Here is a 17,286-nt window from a genome sequence, read left to right on the forward strand (position 1 = left end):
CATCATCATAAAACAAAGAGGGGGGACAGCATCAAGTTCATGAGACATCACAGTCTCCATGGATACCTCTCTTTGCTTGGATACAGCAAGTAATCTTCGAAAGAGCACATCTGAGTCCATGTGAACCTTTCTAGTACTGACTCCACCTGATGTTTTCATGTCTTTGAAGGTTGCACACTGTTTCCTTTTCTCAGGATCCCAGAAGCTCTTTGCCAGGCGTTCTTCAATAAAGATGGCATTCTGCTCAGCACCATCTTGGAGGACACTTGACAGCTCTTTTGCAACTTTCTCAGATGCAACCTGACCACTTGCAATATTGATCAGTTCCTCAGGGATACTATCAAGGTCAAAGGGGTTCTGCTTCTGCTCCACAGCTTCTATTATCTTTTGTATGTCTCCCTCATCTCTGTCCATTCAAGAGGCTCCATGTTCTCTGTGTGCTTTTGGGCCCTTTGCATCAGTGTCACAAAGGTCTTTCATGGCATCCACGTATGCTGTGGTCACATGCCTTGTCATCAACCATCTTGTGAGAGCTGCCTTTCGCAATGTGAAGCCAACAACTCCACCCTGACTCTTGCTTCTCGGTTAATGGTTTGCTCCAGTGCCTGATCAGTCGCCACACAGTTGAAGCTGTGATCCTCTGACCGGCGGACAACAAATGTGCCTTCTTGCATGAATGTGTATGCTTCTGGTTGTTCATATTCAAGAGCTTTCATTTCTGCAACGTAGACCGGCATGTATTTGGCATAATTGGTTCTTCCAGCAGCTCTGAACCAAGGGATGACTTCACACATGCTATTCAGGTGAAGTTGAAAGTCTGCTTCACGTTCTGAACCAAGGATCCTTAGCAACAGATCAGCACCCTTGAGGAACATTAACCAATATCCAAAAGTTGCTGATTGCTTAGCCCCTTCAACTATGAAGGTCTTGATAATGTTCTGGATCCCAGTAAGTTCCGTCTCCACCTCACCGATAAGCTGTTGAGCAGTGGCCTTGTCATTACCATGACATGCATGCTGTACATCTCGTAGGAGTTGCTCTTGTGCTCCAGTTATTGCACATTTGCCTTTCTTTTCAAGCCATGATTGCATGGCTTTCCAGAAGAGCCTGAACAGAGCCTCAGGGGCTAGCTTTATGCTCCTTATTCCTCTTGCCAGCTGCTTCCCCTGAAGCAACTGTCGGGCTGTGCCCTCTGCATACACGTCTGACTCAGTGAGTATGTCAAACAGTCCGCCATCACCATAGAGCTTTCCAATGCTTGCAAGGTAAGCCATTGTGATATGCATACCTCCTAGTCTCATTGTGATCTTCCCTTTTAAGAGCTCTGGTTTGTTCCACAATATCTGTTGCGCTTTGCTATAAATTGCAAGGTCTGCAGTCACAAGCACATGGTATTGTCCCAGTTCTTCAGCTAGCTGCACAAGATGTATCATAGCTGTATAGATGGTGGACAAATCTGAGGGCGATTCTCTTATGAAGGGCACGTATAGTACACTGGCTACTGGACAAGGTGTGTCTGATGTGAAGGCATTGAATGCAGACCACGCAGGAATATGCTGTTGATTCTCGCTCTGGTTTCGGGCCAGCTTCCATACCAGGTCTCTGCCTTCTGCTGCTTTGGAGACTGCTGTGTTTATGTGTAGTATCTCAGGTTTGGGAAGTTCGGGCGGTTCTGGTCGCTTTGGAGGTTTGATATATCTGTATCCAGAAATAATAAGATAAGCTTGTTATCATATGCATTAAATCAGAACACTAAACCTCACCAAGTATTCATATTGAACACCCCCACCAATTAATTTGTCCTGTGACTATTCACATGTAAACGGAATGAATACAAATTCAAAGAATCCAAACATACCTGTGAAGTTTCTCTCCATTCAAGTCAGCTGTGTTCAAGGCTGAGAGAGACCTCTCTGGGACTCGTGCTAGACATTCATATGCAGTGGAGACATGGCCTCTTCGCTACACAACAGATGCCATAGCATGAGTTGTTTGCTTCCCGTCCAGAGTATCCTCATTCTGATCAAAGTTATCGATGGCTGCATCAACAATTCCATGTTCAGTGACTCCAGTGAGGCCAGTTGGGATGTAGACACCACTCTCTGTCCTTGATATCTGGTCTGCTGCCACAGATGTGAGGAACTGTCGAACCTCTGTATAGGAAACACAGTGCCCCATTGCACCGAGCTCATTGATGAGTGACTTACTGCCAAATTGATGATGAATCAAAAGGGCAAGTCCCAGTGTGATTGGCGTATGGATGTGACGGCACTGTGCAATGAGATCATGGCAGATTGCAATGACACGCAGATTGTCCTTCAAAGCTGGTTCCTCATCACAGGTCTCGCAATTTCTGTGAGCATTTGAATCAACACACCAGTTCACAAAGTCATAAACATTGTTTGTTACATAGTTGCTGCAATGTAGACGTGATAGTCGATCACTGCTGACATATGATTTATGGTCATGGTCAACCTGCTCCATGCTCTTTCTCAATGCGTCTGCAGCTCTATGTAGTATTAGCCTGTCAGAGAGACCTTGACTTTGCTGTTGTGTCTCACAGTCTGCTGTAGAAGCTGTTGTCTCTTCTGGCTTGTCTTCGAGTTGTACAGCTCTCATTGCCAATCCCATGGGCACACTTTCAGAGCATACCAAATCAGACTTTCCAGCTCGTTCTACAAATACCAGCCTGTGCTTGTAATGCAGTAAGAGCTTTTCCTCAGTTTCCAGGAGCTGTATTTCGTGAGTTGGACCGTCTCATCTTCTTCCCCAGACCTCAGTGTCTTCAGTGTGTCATCAAACCTCCCAGCCAAGGAGTTGAGGGTCGTCACTTTCATTTCTTTTGAGAAAACAGTTTTGTCAATGAGTTCAGTGAGCTTAATAAAAGCTTTGTCCTAGATACTGGTCTGCTGTTCTCATTCTTTTTTTCGTCTGGCAGCTGCTATATTTAGTTTAGAGATATAGTGTTTAAGGCAGCTTCTATGATATCTGGCATCATATGCAAAGAGATCCGGATATGAGAGCAGCCGAAGATGTACAACTTCATCAAGCCTTTCTGATGCTGCATGAAGGACCTTGTCTCGGGTACTCTTACCTGTACCAGTCATAATGGCTGTCAGAGGTTCTGGTCTTGATCTGGCCCCCCCACAAATGAAACAATCTCTTCGTATGTCAAACGATAATGTATCAACCCTACTCAGTCTTCTTGAAGACACTGATGCAGGTATGCTCTCACTTTCAACATTTACAACTTGTTGCTCACTGATATTGGTCTTACTGGAGTAGTTTGCTCGACATGATCGATGATATGATACCTTTATTTTAAACGAAAGTATATCATCTGTATATGGAGAAAGAGTTTTATGAACATCATCATCTCTCTGTTGAGCAACATTTAGTATACGTTGGAGGCCTTCTGCTGTGGGATCTTTGACATATGGATCTTGTTTCTTCCCTTTTTCAAAATGTTTACCACAGATGATACAACGATTTGGATCCACTGTTTGTACATCACTCTCCGTTCTGGTAACATTTAAGAAAAAAAGATACACTTCAGAATTTGTACAGTATCTATGTTGTACTTAAACTGTTTTTGTTAGGCTCTATTTACAATATTGTTACCAGTGATACTAATTAAGCCAGGAGAAACAGAGTCTATTGTGAATATAGGCTACTGGACAGGCTCTGTTACATTAATGAAACATTAAGCTAGGTCACTTTCCAGTTAGCTAATTAGCCATTTTATTTGACAAGGTCCCATCTTTTCACAGTCCAAAAATATTTGCAATGATTTACCTGTCAGTTTGTGAAGAAACCCACGTAGGCAATGAGATGCAGATAAAGCAGGTGGAGTCAAATACTGTAGTATAACTTCTTGATTCTCTACAGAGCTGAATGACTTGCTGTTATGAGGAGCATAAGCTTGAGTTGCTGGGCCGTCGATAAACAATGTGAGCAGAGACACATATTGCCCTCTTGAAGGTCATCCTACGTGAAGAAGACACCTCCAACACCACGTTTGCCCCCACCGACCTCAAAGACAGCGTCAACTCCACTCTGTATTTTATCGACGGCATGACGTGGTCGGAGGTTTTGCGCGCGTACTGCGAGAGCGACCGGGAGTACCATCAGGTTCTGCCCTATCAGGAAGTAGATGAGTATCCTTATGGTCCTCTTGAGAGTAAAATCAAGGTGTTGCAGTTCTTAGTGGATCAGTTTCTGACCACCAACATCGCCCGCGACGAGCTGATGTCCAACTACTACTTCGTTAGTAGTTCTATTGCATTTTAGGCCTGCATTTTCTCTGCACTAATGTTGAAGTTGTAATATTTTACTTAAAAAAATAGCAATTCTCAAGTTGTCATACCTTTTAGGGACTTCTACTCAAGATAATTTGTTAATATTTTCCACCCCTGATAAGTGAAGTCAAAATAAAACTAATTGGTGATACTATAGATTTAATTAGGACTATTTCATATTTTCCCCATTTGTGACACCTTATACGTTTAGTGACATAACTCCATGAGTATGTAAGCTACCTTTACACAATTATTATTGCTGGATTCAGTAGAACCACACCTTTCCAAAAGACGCTCATATGTGTTGCTATGGCAATCCATGTCAGAGTCACTACAAAGTAAAGAGAACATTCTACATAGATTTACATTTCCGCCTATTGTAGGTATGTGTTCAAATGACTGTATCTCCCATTTACAGTAAGATATTGACATTCAGTCTTTTGTATAATGCAGAGGGATGTCCTGACCTCAGGTATGCCAAGTTGTAAACCTATCAGACATTCCATTGTGAATCTACATGAGTTTATATGCCTCAACCCCCAGACGGCCAGGCTTTATTTTTTGTTTGGGGTGTATAACTTTATATATCAATTTCACCACTTTTGCAGTAAAATATTTGTATACAACAATCAATTTCATGTATGGGAGGCCTTAGAGATGAGGAAAAAGTAAGTTGTGTTTTGTCCTAACTCCGGGAGCGGTATCTCGAAAACTAAAGCCCTTTTTGGCTGTTTGTCACAGGCCTACTAGGGGCTGTAACATGCGTCTTCATAATAACACCTGCTTGTTGTAAGTGTAATGTAAGTGTATCCAATGATACCCAGGACGAGGTAATGGTTTGACGCTTTAAGAAGACTCTTGATGTGGTTTCATTTATCTGTCCAAACTAAACCCATTCCAGTCCAAGTTTAAGGAACTCCTCACATCGTCATTTCAACAGTGCTTTTGCTGCTACATACATATTCTGACAAGTTCTTCATGAGAAAGTATTTGATATTCCACCTTAACAATCCATGTAGGTATTACTACGGTGCTGACGATGACTACTCTAAGCACCATCTCCAGGAAGTCCCTGCCTAAGGTGTCCTATGTCACCGCCATGGATCTGTTCGTCTCCGTTTGCTTCATCTTCACCTTCGCTGCCCTCATGGAGTACGGCACTCTGCACTACTTCACCAGCAACAGACCGGCCAAGAAGTCCAAAGTCAACAGCAACACACAGGTACCCAGCACTCACTCCTTTCTTCTTCTTTCTTCTGAACCGAATGAGTCTAATGGTAACATACTCAAATATGCCTTTGTTTGCCGCCACAGCAGAAAGCATCCAGCATGATGAATCTCCGCCCCGGCACGTCCCTGCTGCAGATGAACACCATTGTGCCCTATCACGAGGAGGAGGAGGACTATGCTTACGAGTGTTTGGATGGGAAAAACTGCACAAGCTTCTTCTGCTGCTTCGATGACTGCCGCGCAGGTGCCTGGCGTGAAAACAGGATGCATGTGCACGTTTCCAAGATTGATACATACTCGCGAATATTCTTTCCCACTGCTTTTGGCCTTTTCAATCTGGTTTACTGGATTGGATATCTGTATCTATAAAACCAGGACATCTAAAAAAAGACAACTGGAGTTTAACATCTGCAAGCATTTACAAGCATCGCTGCTATTGTATCATTAGGAATATTAGCTTTGTTGGCAAACAAGAAAACCAAATTGCAAACTAATTATGAATGAACTCTGTCCCTACAGCCTAAGAACAATATGGATATTTCCTATCCGTAGTGAATAATGCATTAATGATTATTGCGACTCATTGACCTTTTCGTCTGGCACCAAAATGAAGATTCCTCTTTACATGCATTTTAAAAAGCTAAAGGATTCATTCCCATTCATTTTCTTCTGGATTTTCTCATTAGCAGGGGATTAATTCCATTTGATATGAGCCTTAACCGTGAAATGGAAAGTACATACTTGAAGATCTTCCCTTATGGAATTGCCTCCCTCCCAAACTAAAGGGGACACGACTTTCCTTGTTGGTCGGCATAGCAGATGATGCAGATTAAGTCTGCCATTTGCGCTCGTGTTTTGTAATTGAACTATTAGCTAAGAGCCCTGATTATATCATTCCTCTAACATCGGGATCTTAACATTAAGGTCAACCTAAAAACTCAATAAAGCCAAATGAAATGTTTCTTCTGTCGGCCAAGTTATTCATGTTAAGAGCTAAATCCCCTCCTTCTTGATCTATGGCTCACCACACTCAGTGCGTGTGTCTGCATAGCATTCACTTCTGGCTCATTGTGCGACAGACACGCATCGCCCGTTTGCTTTTTATTATCTGTTTTGCAATGCTTTGGAGAACTGGATACGGCATTCGGGAAATGTGATCAGTGTCGCATTGAGCCACAATGGCCTGCCTATCGAGAACAACAACACCTGGACCATCCTGGGTCTTGGAACCATAGAGCATGCACACTTGCGATTTTGATCTTGTCCTTATAGTATGGATGATTGGACTAACGCTGTCTCTCCATCGAGAACAATTGAGAAACTGCACCTTTATCTCCTGTCATTCTTCTTTCATCAGCAAAGACATGGAGGAACATGTAGGCCTGAATCTGAAACTCCAAACTTTCACATTTTGGAATTAAAACCTCCTCAGATTTAAATAGGACAATCATTTGAAAGGCTTTTTTAAGAATCAGCAGTTTTGATACTTGATTCAAATTGGTTTGCATTCTGTGAAACCCTAACCCTACCCACAGCAGCGTTGAATACAGAAATGTTTGCACGAGTTAGACTCCAGTCGAAACAGGAGATATTGCCATCAAACCTAAAAAAAAAATACACAAATGTGTGTTTACTCTTTGCCGCTGTGCTATTGATATTGTTGAGAAGCAGGATACAGAGGCCAATAAGCTCTTCTGATCCTTTATTGATTTGCTACTATTGGTCACTTCACCACCAGAAGGGAACATACCTTTAATGTTCATAGGGTTCTATTTTTCTAGGCGACACCTCACAGCGTTCTGATTGGTGGGGTCCTACATGGAACGCATTTATAAAGTTATTCAAACAGTGAATTCATGAACAATGATGTATGTACTTTATACTCTGATATATCATGTGTCATAAGACTGACCGTTTTTCAGACAGGTCAGGACAATGGTCATATACTCTTTAATTCAGTAGTCAAGTCCTATTTCGAGATTGATACAGCAAATTGATTTGGTTTCTGAAAAGGTTTGAGAAAAGAATGTCCTTTACTAATTATAAATGACTTGTATACATTCTGTTGCATGTAGAAGACTCACTGTGTGGACAGATGTGGTTGCCACCCTGCAAACCACCTGAAACACACAATGAACATAAACTGACATATCTCCAGCAACATCCTCTCAGAATGACTCTACATCTAATACAGTGTGGGCGCTGGGCAGCCACTATCATAGACTTCAAACTGATTTGCTTCCCTCCATTTCTTTCTCTTTGGGTTCTGTCTGCACAGAAACAACTTACATATTTGATCCAATCCCAGTTTACTATAGAGCAGGGGTGTCAAACTCAATTTCATCGAGGGTCACATCAGCATTATGGTTGCACTCAAAGGGCCGGTTGTAACTTTAAGACTTTATAAATATACATATATAAATATTTAATATATATAAAATAATGTAATTATATTACATGATTGCCTCTGCATTGGATTATTTTCCGATAGGGTAATAACTTCATAATTAACTATGTCTGAAAGAAGAAGTCTGGGGCAAATAATTGTAAGTCTCTTCAGTGGGAATGTCACAAAATTATTTAAAAAGAAAATCCAAATTCTGGAAAAAAAAAAAAAAAAGTATATGAGCTTTAGATAACAGTTCTGCAGCTCCAGACGGAGGCAATTAGGAGGAAAATATAATATGAACTACCTTGATATCAAAGCTGTCTAAAGGCATTGTTTTATGAGGTCATATATATAAAACAAGTGACGTTTTGAAAAAAAAGAACAATTCTGAGAAAAAGGGCATATCTGTGATGCATTGTGGGACATGTAGTTTATGGGCAACATGCTTCTGTATATCGCCATGTAACCGTATAACAAACATATTATATTCTTTGCAAGCTCTTGTGGGGCCACATAAAATGAAGTGACGGGCCAGATTTGGCCCCCGGGCCTTGAGTTTGACACCCCTGCTATAGATGGACATCATCAGGTTGAATCATTTTTCAGATTCTAGTCAGTTTGGATCAATTCAAAGATTAAGATTGACCTTTAAATCACACCACAAAGAGATTGCATGAACATTCATAACAGCGCTGTCTCGGACACGTTTTTTTATTCAGATGCAAGTTAAGACTGTTGCTGGATCCAACTGTTCCTTCACTTCAGCACAAATCAACCAACCAAAGTAACCGCCTTTCTGTTCCAACTCTCATGATTGTTCCTGCAGCTAACTCTCATTAAGCTAACCAGGAAGTAAGACTTATGACAAAGCAGAGCGTACCATGGCATTTTCACTTGATAGTGATGGGAAAACAGCCTATCTGTACAGTGATACAAATCTCAAGCACTCAATCCATAAGTTGTGATTAAATGAGCAGCACCAGCAGTTCTTAACAAGATGCTAAGAGTGTGGTTGTTAACAGTCACAGTTCGTGAACAGGGAGCACCGTTTGAATGTTCGGATATTCAGAATGGCTGACCCCTCAAAGCTGCAGAGCAAACAGAACGGTTACTTTTAAGCCCAACTCATCAATAAAACATTTTGCTAGCTAACATTGTGTTAGCTGTAGCCTACACTTTCTTATTTATTTCATAGGCACATGTTTCATCATCATCATCATCATCCTCACTGGTACGTAAAGAGGCAACACATTTTTTAAATATACATGTCAAAAGGAAAATGTATTTGTGTAGAAATAGAATGCTTGCTTTCTTTGAACAGTAACATCATCATTTTAGCGTAGAGCTTCCGATCGGATAAACAAACAGAACCTACGAGCAAGTCTCCCTGATGGCCATCTCTACGTGCTCTGGGACAAACAGTACGGAAGGTTTGTTCAGGGGGCAAGTGAGGTAATGTCAGCTACCGCAGGACATACAATAATAACCCAAAACATCATCATTCTTTTCTCTGCAGCTCAGTACCGAAAGTATAAGAGTTTTTGCAAAGTAAAATATTTCGTAAGCTGACAGTGTTTTATAGAATACGCAAGATTGTCAGTATTTAAAATGGCTGCCATTATTGGAGAATATATACCATAACATACATGTCATGGAAATGTATAAACAGATCCAGGTTCCAGCCCTAAAACAACTGTACTCTTTTTAGATCCTCTGTAACTATACTGTCCATCCATACATCCTAATTCCTTTACACTCTGACCCAGGTGAGTATTGCTTCAGGTATCTTTCTCATGCTCTGAAATGTAGGAATGGAAATGTGAGACATGCAGATACAGGGAGAGGAACGTGACTCACCAACATCAGCCCTTAACAAAACCACCGACAAGAGGTTTTTGAACTTGTTCACAAACACCAAAGAACTGTCGTAAACAGTGGCATGTCCTGCCCAGTTCTAATTGCTGCACTTATGTAAAACATCAAGTAGTCTTTTCACATAAAACAGCATTTCTGCATCGTTGAGATTCCATATATGTTCATAACATGTTCAAGGGGACACTATAGTTATTAATGAACTGACATTTCAGTAAAAAGTCATGTCTGAGGTTTATTCAACGATGCAAAGCTAACACGGAATGTACTGATGGCTGCATTCATCTATGCAAACATGAACTGTGTTGCAGTTGTTTCCTTATGGTGTGGTAACTCCTTATTGAGTATTCATGGGATCATCAATAAGAACACCTGATTCATGTATTAGAAACATTTGACACAAAAAGTATCTGTATTTCGTTTCTCTACTCAGCTCAAGTACTAACTCCACTTCCAAAACACCTAACGCAGTTTGAATACACGGCATACCAAACCAATGTGTGTTCTTCAGATGTCCCTCCTCCATATTGGTACACCTTGCAACTAAATTAGTACAAATTCCAGAACACAAATGCAAAAAGATTTGGTTATATTAGAGATACACATGTTGTCCTTACTGTTGGTGCGTTCACCCCGGACGATGTGTTGCTCGTCAATGCAAAGAAACAGATGTTGCTGTCTGCACTGGCGTACTGACGTTGTTGAATTAGAAAACAAAACATCATCCTTTGGCTTTGCGCGTCCTGTTTGAATGACTCGAGTAAACACAACTGAGTGCCATGGTGAAAGTCGTGCGAGCAGGCGATAACCACCTTTAGGGTTAGGGTTATGTGCATAAAGCATTTCCACAGCACAATACTTCCAGCATTTATCAATCTGCTGCTCTCAGTTTCTTCTTTCAACAAATACTGCCCTCATCAACTAATTAAATGCAGGTAGTTGTACTTTGCAATTCCTGCAAGGGTTTTCCAATCAAAGCCTTCCAGTAGCTTACAGGGTCTACTGCATACCCCTTTGAATAGCCCTTTGGTGTGGAGCACTCAACGTAAGTGTTTGGTTCCGATATTAGTTTAACAATGAAAAAAATAAAATAGCAATCGGAATTTGTTAGAAAAATCTCACTCGTCACCGGCTTGGTCTTAAATATCAGGACACGTGTATTTATTATCACACACAGAGGCTGCGTGGGACAGAGAGTGGTACACAGCCACACGTTGCAGAATACAGGCTCTCAGCAGTGTTCTGGCCTTAGTTCAGATCAGCTAAGGTCCACGTAAACAATAAACATGACAGTCACATGTCTGTCTCCACAGAGGCTGACTCATCATGTTAATCACATAGCTATCACATGCCTCAAACAGTCCTGACGCTCTTCTGGTAATCATACGTCCGGTTACGCACACAGCTACGCAGGGCCTTTGCTAGCATGTGTACTCTGATATTAGAAGAGCACATTCAGTATTTTCCCAACAGCATTGGAAGGGAGCTGACACAGCATTTATTTTTCATTGGATTTTATTATGCATATCGGCTTGACCCAATCAGAATAATAAAAGAATGTGTCCCACAATATTCACGAAACTAAAAAGAAGAGACATTTCACAAATGTAATCCAACATTTTATAAACACTGACCAAAACATTAGTTAATGCAACTCACACCCATTGCATCGAAAGAGAAACTGGAAGCAGCAGTGTGACAACTTTGAAATGAACTGTCGAAATGAGTGCTGTTGAAATGCTTCGTACATCACGAATGGATTACTGAATGTATGTGATCCAATATAGTGTTTTTATTCAGATGCCTTTCAGGGTTTCACTTTAGGATACTTTGTGTTGGTTTGTACTAGCCAAACATAGCAGATGTTTTCATTGAAGAATGATTATAGGCTAGTTTAACTACCCACCAGTAAACTCTGTCCACACACACATGCACTAGAGTCTGGTTCACTTTGAGTCTCTACAGCCAACACACACACAGTTCCTCTTACCTCTGCTGCAGTCAAATCTGTTAAGAAGTGTTGCTGCTTCCTTTCACATTATTCTTTTAAAGTAGCAAACATAAAACAAGGAGCATGTGCAATTGGTACATATTCTTCTAATGTAGCACAGCAGGCTTGCTATTCCAGTTATACTGTACCAAAAGGAAATGCTATCGATACATGGGTTTCAAATGATCATAATGACAGTGCTTTTAAATATAGCATTTTAATAAAGTGTTGGTCTTATATCTTTTTTCACTAAATGCATATGTTCATATTTGGGGAAATCAATTAAAATTAAAAAACTGAATGTGCTTAAATATTTATACCACAGATTACATCAAGCATTAGAAAAAAGCAAGCACCATTTGCTTTTCAGCGCTTCGTTGCCCAAAAGTTGTAGCCGCGCTGCTGATTATGTTAATTGCAGAGTATCATTTCAGGTATTTTTGCACGTTTTGGCAAAGCTGTGTTTTAGGGTTAGCTCTGTGGGCTCATGCCTGCTTGTGGCAGGAGGGTCCATTAGACTCGATAGGGCCCTTTGTTCCCCCAGTGGCAACACTCATCTGTCTTGGCTTAAAAAAACGATTGTTTTCATAATGTATGTAAAAAAAAACAAGTTTATATGGCTTTTAATCTTTGTAAAGTGTAACTCCAATGATTCATCTAAGTGCTTCACAGGTTGCTCTGTAACTCCTGTAAATGTCTGACATCTTGTTGTAATTAGCTGTAGACTTCAAAAATCAAATGCTGTATTTGTTCAGCCCGACAACCTCAACGTGTTCAATGATCCTGTGAAAAGGAGAGCAGGGTTGTCTGGTATACTAATTGCTAATAGGCATACTGCTATGTATTGCATTCAACTCAAGCAATATAAACACATATCATCTGTGTACAATGTCATTCTCTGTAAATGTTATTCATACTGTATTGTGACTAACAATTCAAAACACTGTGAAAATAAAGCAGTGCCTGGAAAAAGTCAAATCAATGTTGTGAGGCTTGTGTTGTATGGGCCCACGGTTGCTCAGGAGGTAGGTGGTCTTACTACAATTGGAGAATCGGTTGTTCCATCCCCTGCAGATACACGTCGATATGTCCTTGGGCAAGCCACTTAACCCCAATTGGATCCCAACAGTGTGTGAGTGTGTTAGTCTCCCTGAGCAGGTGGACCTTTGTATGGCAGCCTCTATCACTGTATGAATGTGTGTGGATGTTGTGAATGCTGATTTGTAAGTGTAAAAGCATTTAGAGGGGTAGCAGACTGGAAAAGAGCCATATACTGTACATTTTGTCCATATTCTATTTAAGTAGAAAAGACCAAGCCACATATTATTGTCTTTTATATAAGACTGTTGATTGGAGAAGGGACCCTTTTATTTGCCTTGCATGCTAAAAAGGTACCATTTGCCATAGCAAACCATTTGGACTCCTATAGTGAGTAGATTATCACTCTCAGTATGGCCAGTTTGAACTGACTCAACATTTCCCATCTGCCTATTTTTAAATCTCAGGTTCCTAATTTGGACAACTGACTGTCCTTCAGTGAGAACCCATTAATATAGGAATGTCAGACCTTGGCTTTGATTGACATATCTTAATTATGTAATAGATTGTCATGAAATCCACTAAAGGTATCTCTTCAATTTGATCTCTTCAATTTGTTTCTCATAAGCTTTTTATTCAGTGCCCTGAGGTCTAAAGACGCTACTCAAGATGACGCACACAAATCAACTTCCGGTGAGACCGAGACCGAGGAGCGAGGAAATTAAAAATAAGAGAAGTGAGAAGGGCCCCTTGCGTCCCTCATTTGCATCGTTTCCCTGCGTTTAGTCCCTCCCACCAGGGAAGCATAGAGAGACGCAAGGAAACCACGAGAAGCAGGGAAATGAGTTTTAAGAGCAATGGGACGTCCTTTCCTCCGGAGCGTCACGTGAAGCGACGTCCGTTTGTGATGACGCTGCACAGCTGATGTCTGACAGCAGCTCTGTCCCCGTTGTTTTCACAAACACCCCCGCCTCTGTTAGTGCACATTTACTGACACAAACATTTGTATCATCTGTTGTAGATCCAAATAAATAAAATAAAATAAGAACTAATTCTCAAAAAAGATAAACGCCATTCTTAAAATGTATAAACAAACAAGTTGGATTAATATTGATTAGAGTGCACAAAATAAATAAAATAATTGAGTGAAGAAAAAGAGAGATGTTATCTATCAAAACCCAGTTAGATTGACATTTATTGGATTGCACACTTTGTTTGTTTGTTTGTTTGTGTGGATATGCAGCACATTAACATTGTAATAGCACTTAATGACTGAATGGAAATGACAAGAAATGAAAATGTAAAACGAAAAAAGCGATCATGAAAATGTTTCCAAAAAATGAATAAAATGATTTTAGACCACTTTGTTGTTCAGATGTATCACATATTTGTAACTAAATGATAATTAATTGAAACAAAACACGGTATAAACTGAGGAGTGAGTCCCGTGAGGTTCATGTGTTTTCTTCACTCCGCTGGGAAACTGCTCTCATGTCAAGAAGCATCAGATCAGTGCATGCACTGCATCGTCGAATCAGTGAGCGATACACAGTAAGGGGGCGGGGCGAGTATCTGAGGATTTCATCGGAGGATGGTCTGGTGGTTCCTCGGTTATCGCTCCTCCATTATCGCTCCTCGATCCTCTGTCCTCCGGCAGAAATAAGCACCATGGGACGGTACTCAATATGGCGCAGACAAATCAACTTCCGGTGAGACCGAGGAGCGAGGAAATTAAAATAATCGACCTGAGAAGGACCCCAGGTTACGTGCCAGTTGAATAAAGATGGACACTCGAAATGAGAGAAGTAGTCCGCGTCGTCTGTTTATGTAGACAATTATATGTCCATAGAACAGAACATTACAGACAGATTGATAGATAGTTATAGATAGATAGAGAGATTTGTACCTAAACAAAACACACGTCTAACACCAAGCACTCTTAGCGATATTTTATACTTCATGCTATCTGCACAAACTATATCATATGAAAAGCTGAGAGTCCACAGATTCTATTGGTATAAGTTCCATCCCTGTGCGATCAAAACTCACTGTTCTGTATGATAAATAAAAGAACATTGTACCTTGAAAATCAATAGCGGGTACATTTTACCCGTTGGTGGTTTTAGGTATACAGCGACCGCCGACCCTGGCGGTTCTAGTGTTAATGTGAGCATATTAGCATACTGTTAGGGTGACCAGACGTCCCCGTTTTCCGGGGACAGTCCCTGTTTGTATTGCCTGTCCCCGGTTGAAACTGTCCCCGGAAATGTCCCCGTTTTTTTATATACGGTAAAAACACATAGCAAGGTGAAATTAAACGTTTCATGTCAGAAAACACTGGGTAAACAGACTGTGGTCAAGCCAGCCCCCACTTCGGAAAACACAGTCAAGCCAGCCCGCACGTTGTATTGCGGTGCGCGAATATCCTATGCATTACGGTAGAGGCATGTAAAAACTGCCTTCAAAATAAAAGCGTTTACTCGGTCAATAACAAATATACCTAAAAAACACACCAAACATATTCATATATATTGGAGCTTAAATTAAAAAATATGTACTATATAATGTGATCAATAATAATTTTAAAGAAACTACATATAACTACCACATTGTAACTGAGTGAATGTAAAATGTAAGGATACAGTTATGAAGACATATCTGACATTTCCACTGGGTGACTAATTTCAATTGATGTTGACACCATCTCACAACACTCCTAAAATAACATTACTTTCTGAAGCACAATTTAAAATGTATGCTATTTAAAATCTCAAATTAGATCTATTGTCCATCTATATTTTGATTATTATTTAATGTAAACCGTCCATAATGAAAGAGTCATTTGAAGTCAATCAAATACTTATTTCACTTCAGGGTGATAGCAGGAGACCCCATCTTGTCATTCAGAGAAAATCAGGACAATCTGATGTAGAGTTTCAAAATAAAATACTTTTGAAATCTCATATATGGGCTAGCGTCCTTCTGTTTGTATACAAGAATAAATAAAAAATGGTCAAATTATCAAAGACTTATTTCACTCCAGGGTGATAGCAGGACACCCCATCTAGTCACTCAGAGAGAATCAGGACAATCTGATGTACAGTTTCAAAATAAAAGACCTTTGAAGTCTCATATGAGCTATCATCCCTCTGTTTTTAGATAAGAATAAAACAAGAACTATCCAGTATCAAATACGTATTTCACATTTACATATATGCGCTATCGTCCTTCTGTTTGTATTCAACAGTTAAAATGTTCGAATTACATTGAACCAGAATTGTCCCCCTTTTTTATTTAACAGTGAAGAAAATTGGATATGTTAATGATATATTGACCGCAAAACTCAAAATGTCCCCGGTATTCATTTTGAAAATCTGGTCACCTTATGTTAGCATGACTGTTGACACTCAGCTTTGTTGTTTTAAAACCTTTTAAAATGTAACAATAATTACTGTAAATGATTATATAATTATTTATTATAATTAGTGCTGTCAAAATTATCGCGTTAACGGCGGTAATTAATTTTTTGAATTAATTGCGTTAAAAATATTTAACGCATTTAACACATGTGCAGAATGGCCCGCCCCATACGTGCCACCAGTGGCAGCGCCAGGGTATGGCTGGGGTAGGCTACACCCATACCAAGAAATGGCTTAGCCCCACCATGAAAAATAATGTTAAAGTAAGCAAAATAAAGTCTGCCAACTCGCGCGGAGTAAATTGCACAGACAGCAGTTAGTAAGATTGATTTCAGTAGCCACGGTTTTGAAAACTTTTGTCACGTAGTGATCGACTTCTCAATAGAACATCTTTGATAACGGCGTGGTGTTGTTGCAGGAAGTCCCCACGGAGAATACCTTTGCTGTAGTACAGGCAGGGGTGCACATTACTGGTACGCTGGTTATGTACGTAATCTGAAATGCGTACCGTCACTTGTGTCACACAGCGCATTTGCGTACTGTGGAAATTGATGTGAGATATTGTACCAAAGAATTGAGGCCGCATATTTTTGGTATGTTCATTTTAATGTCACCCATCTATAGGAGGTGTATTACATCATGTCATCCCTAATATATGTGTGGGTTTATACATTCCTGTGTGTTAATAGTTGAAGGACCAAAAAGTACATTTTTCCTGTTATTTATAGAGATTTTTTTATAGATTCCTGAAACAATGTTCCCTTTTTCTTAAAAGTAGATTAGCGCAATAGTCTTTTTCTTTGACTTTTACCTGTTTATCAAAAGGGTGTTTTTAGGCTATTTTTGAAGAAGGAAAATGCAGAATTAATGTTGAGTTCTGTTTTGAGTTAACAGAGGTCCCTTTGAGTTTCTCTGGTAATTATCAATAGTAGCAGTTAAGTGAATACTGTTCAAACAATACCTGTGTTTGTGTTTTATATTGATTTCTCTGTTTTATCCTTTCATAAATGTGAGGACTAAAATGGCTATAAACAAAGGGCTGTTTAGAGT

At 40.1% G+C, this 17,286-nt stretch overlaps 1 protein-coding gene across 1 annotated transcript in view; it reads left to right on the top strand.

Annotated features, from left to right (window-relative positions):
• gabrg1 (gamma-aminobutyric acid type A receptor subunit gamma1) overlaps positions 1-12,757 on the top strand; it is a 47,780-nt gene extending 35,023 nt beyond the window's left edge. The window contains exons 8-9 of the mRNA XM_034111508.2: positions 5,318-5,520; positions 5,613-12,757. Coding sequence (XP_033967399.1) covers positions 5,318-5,520; positions 5,613-5,897 — 488 coding nt within the window. The 3' untranslated portion in view covers positions 5,898-12,757. The remainder of the gene's footprint in view (positions 1-5,317; positions 5,521-5,612) is intronic.
• Positions 12,758-17,286: the final 4,529 nt, after the last annotated feature.

This window comes from Pseudochaenichthys georgianus, chromosome 22 (assembly GCF_902827115.2).
Source record: "Pseudochaenichthys georgianus chromosome 22, fPseGeo1.2, whole genome shotgun sequence".
Lineage (NCBI taxonomy): Eukaryota > Metazoa > Chordata > Actinopteri > Perciformes > Channichthyidae > Pseudochaenichthys > Pseudochaenichthys georgianus.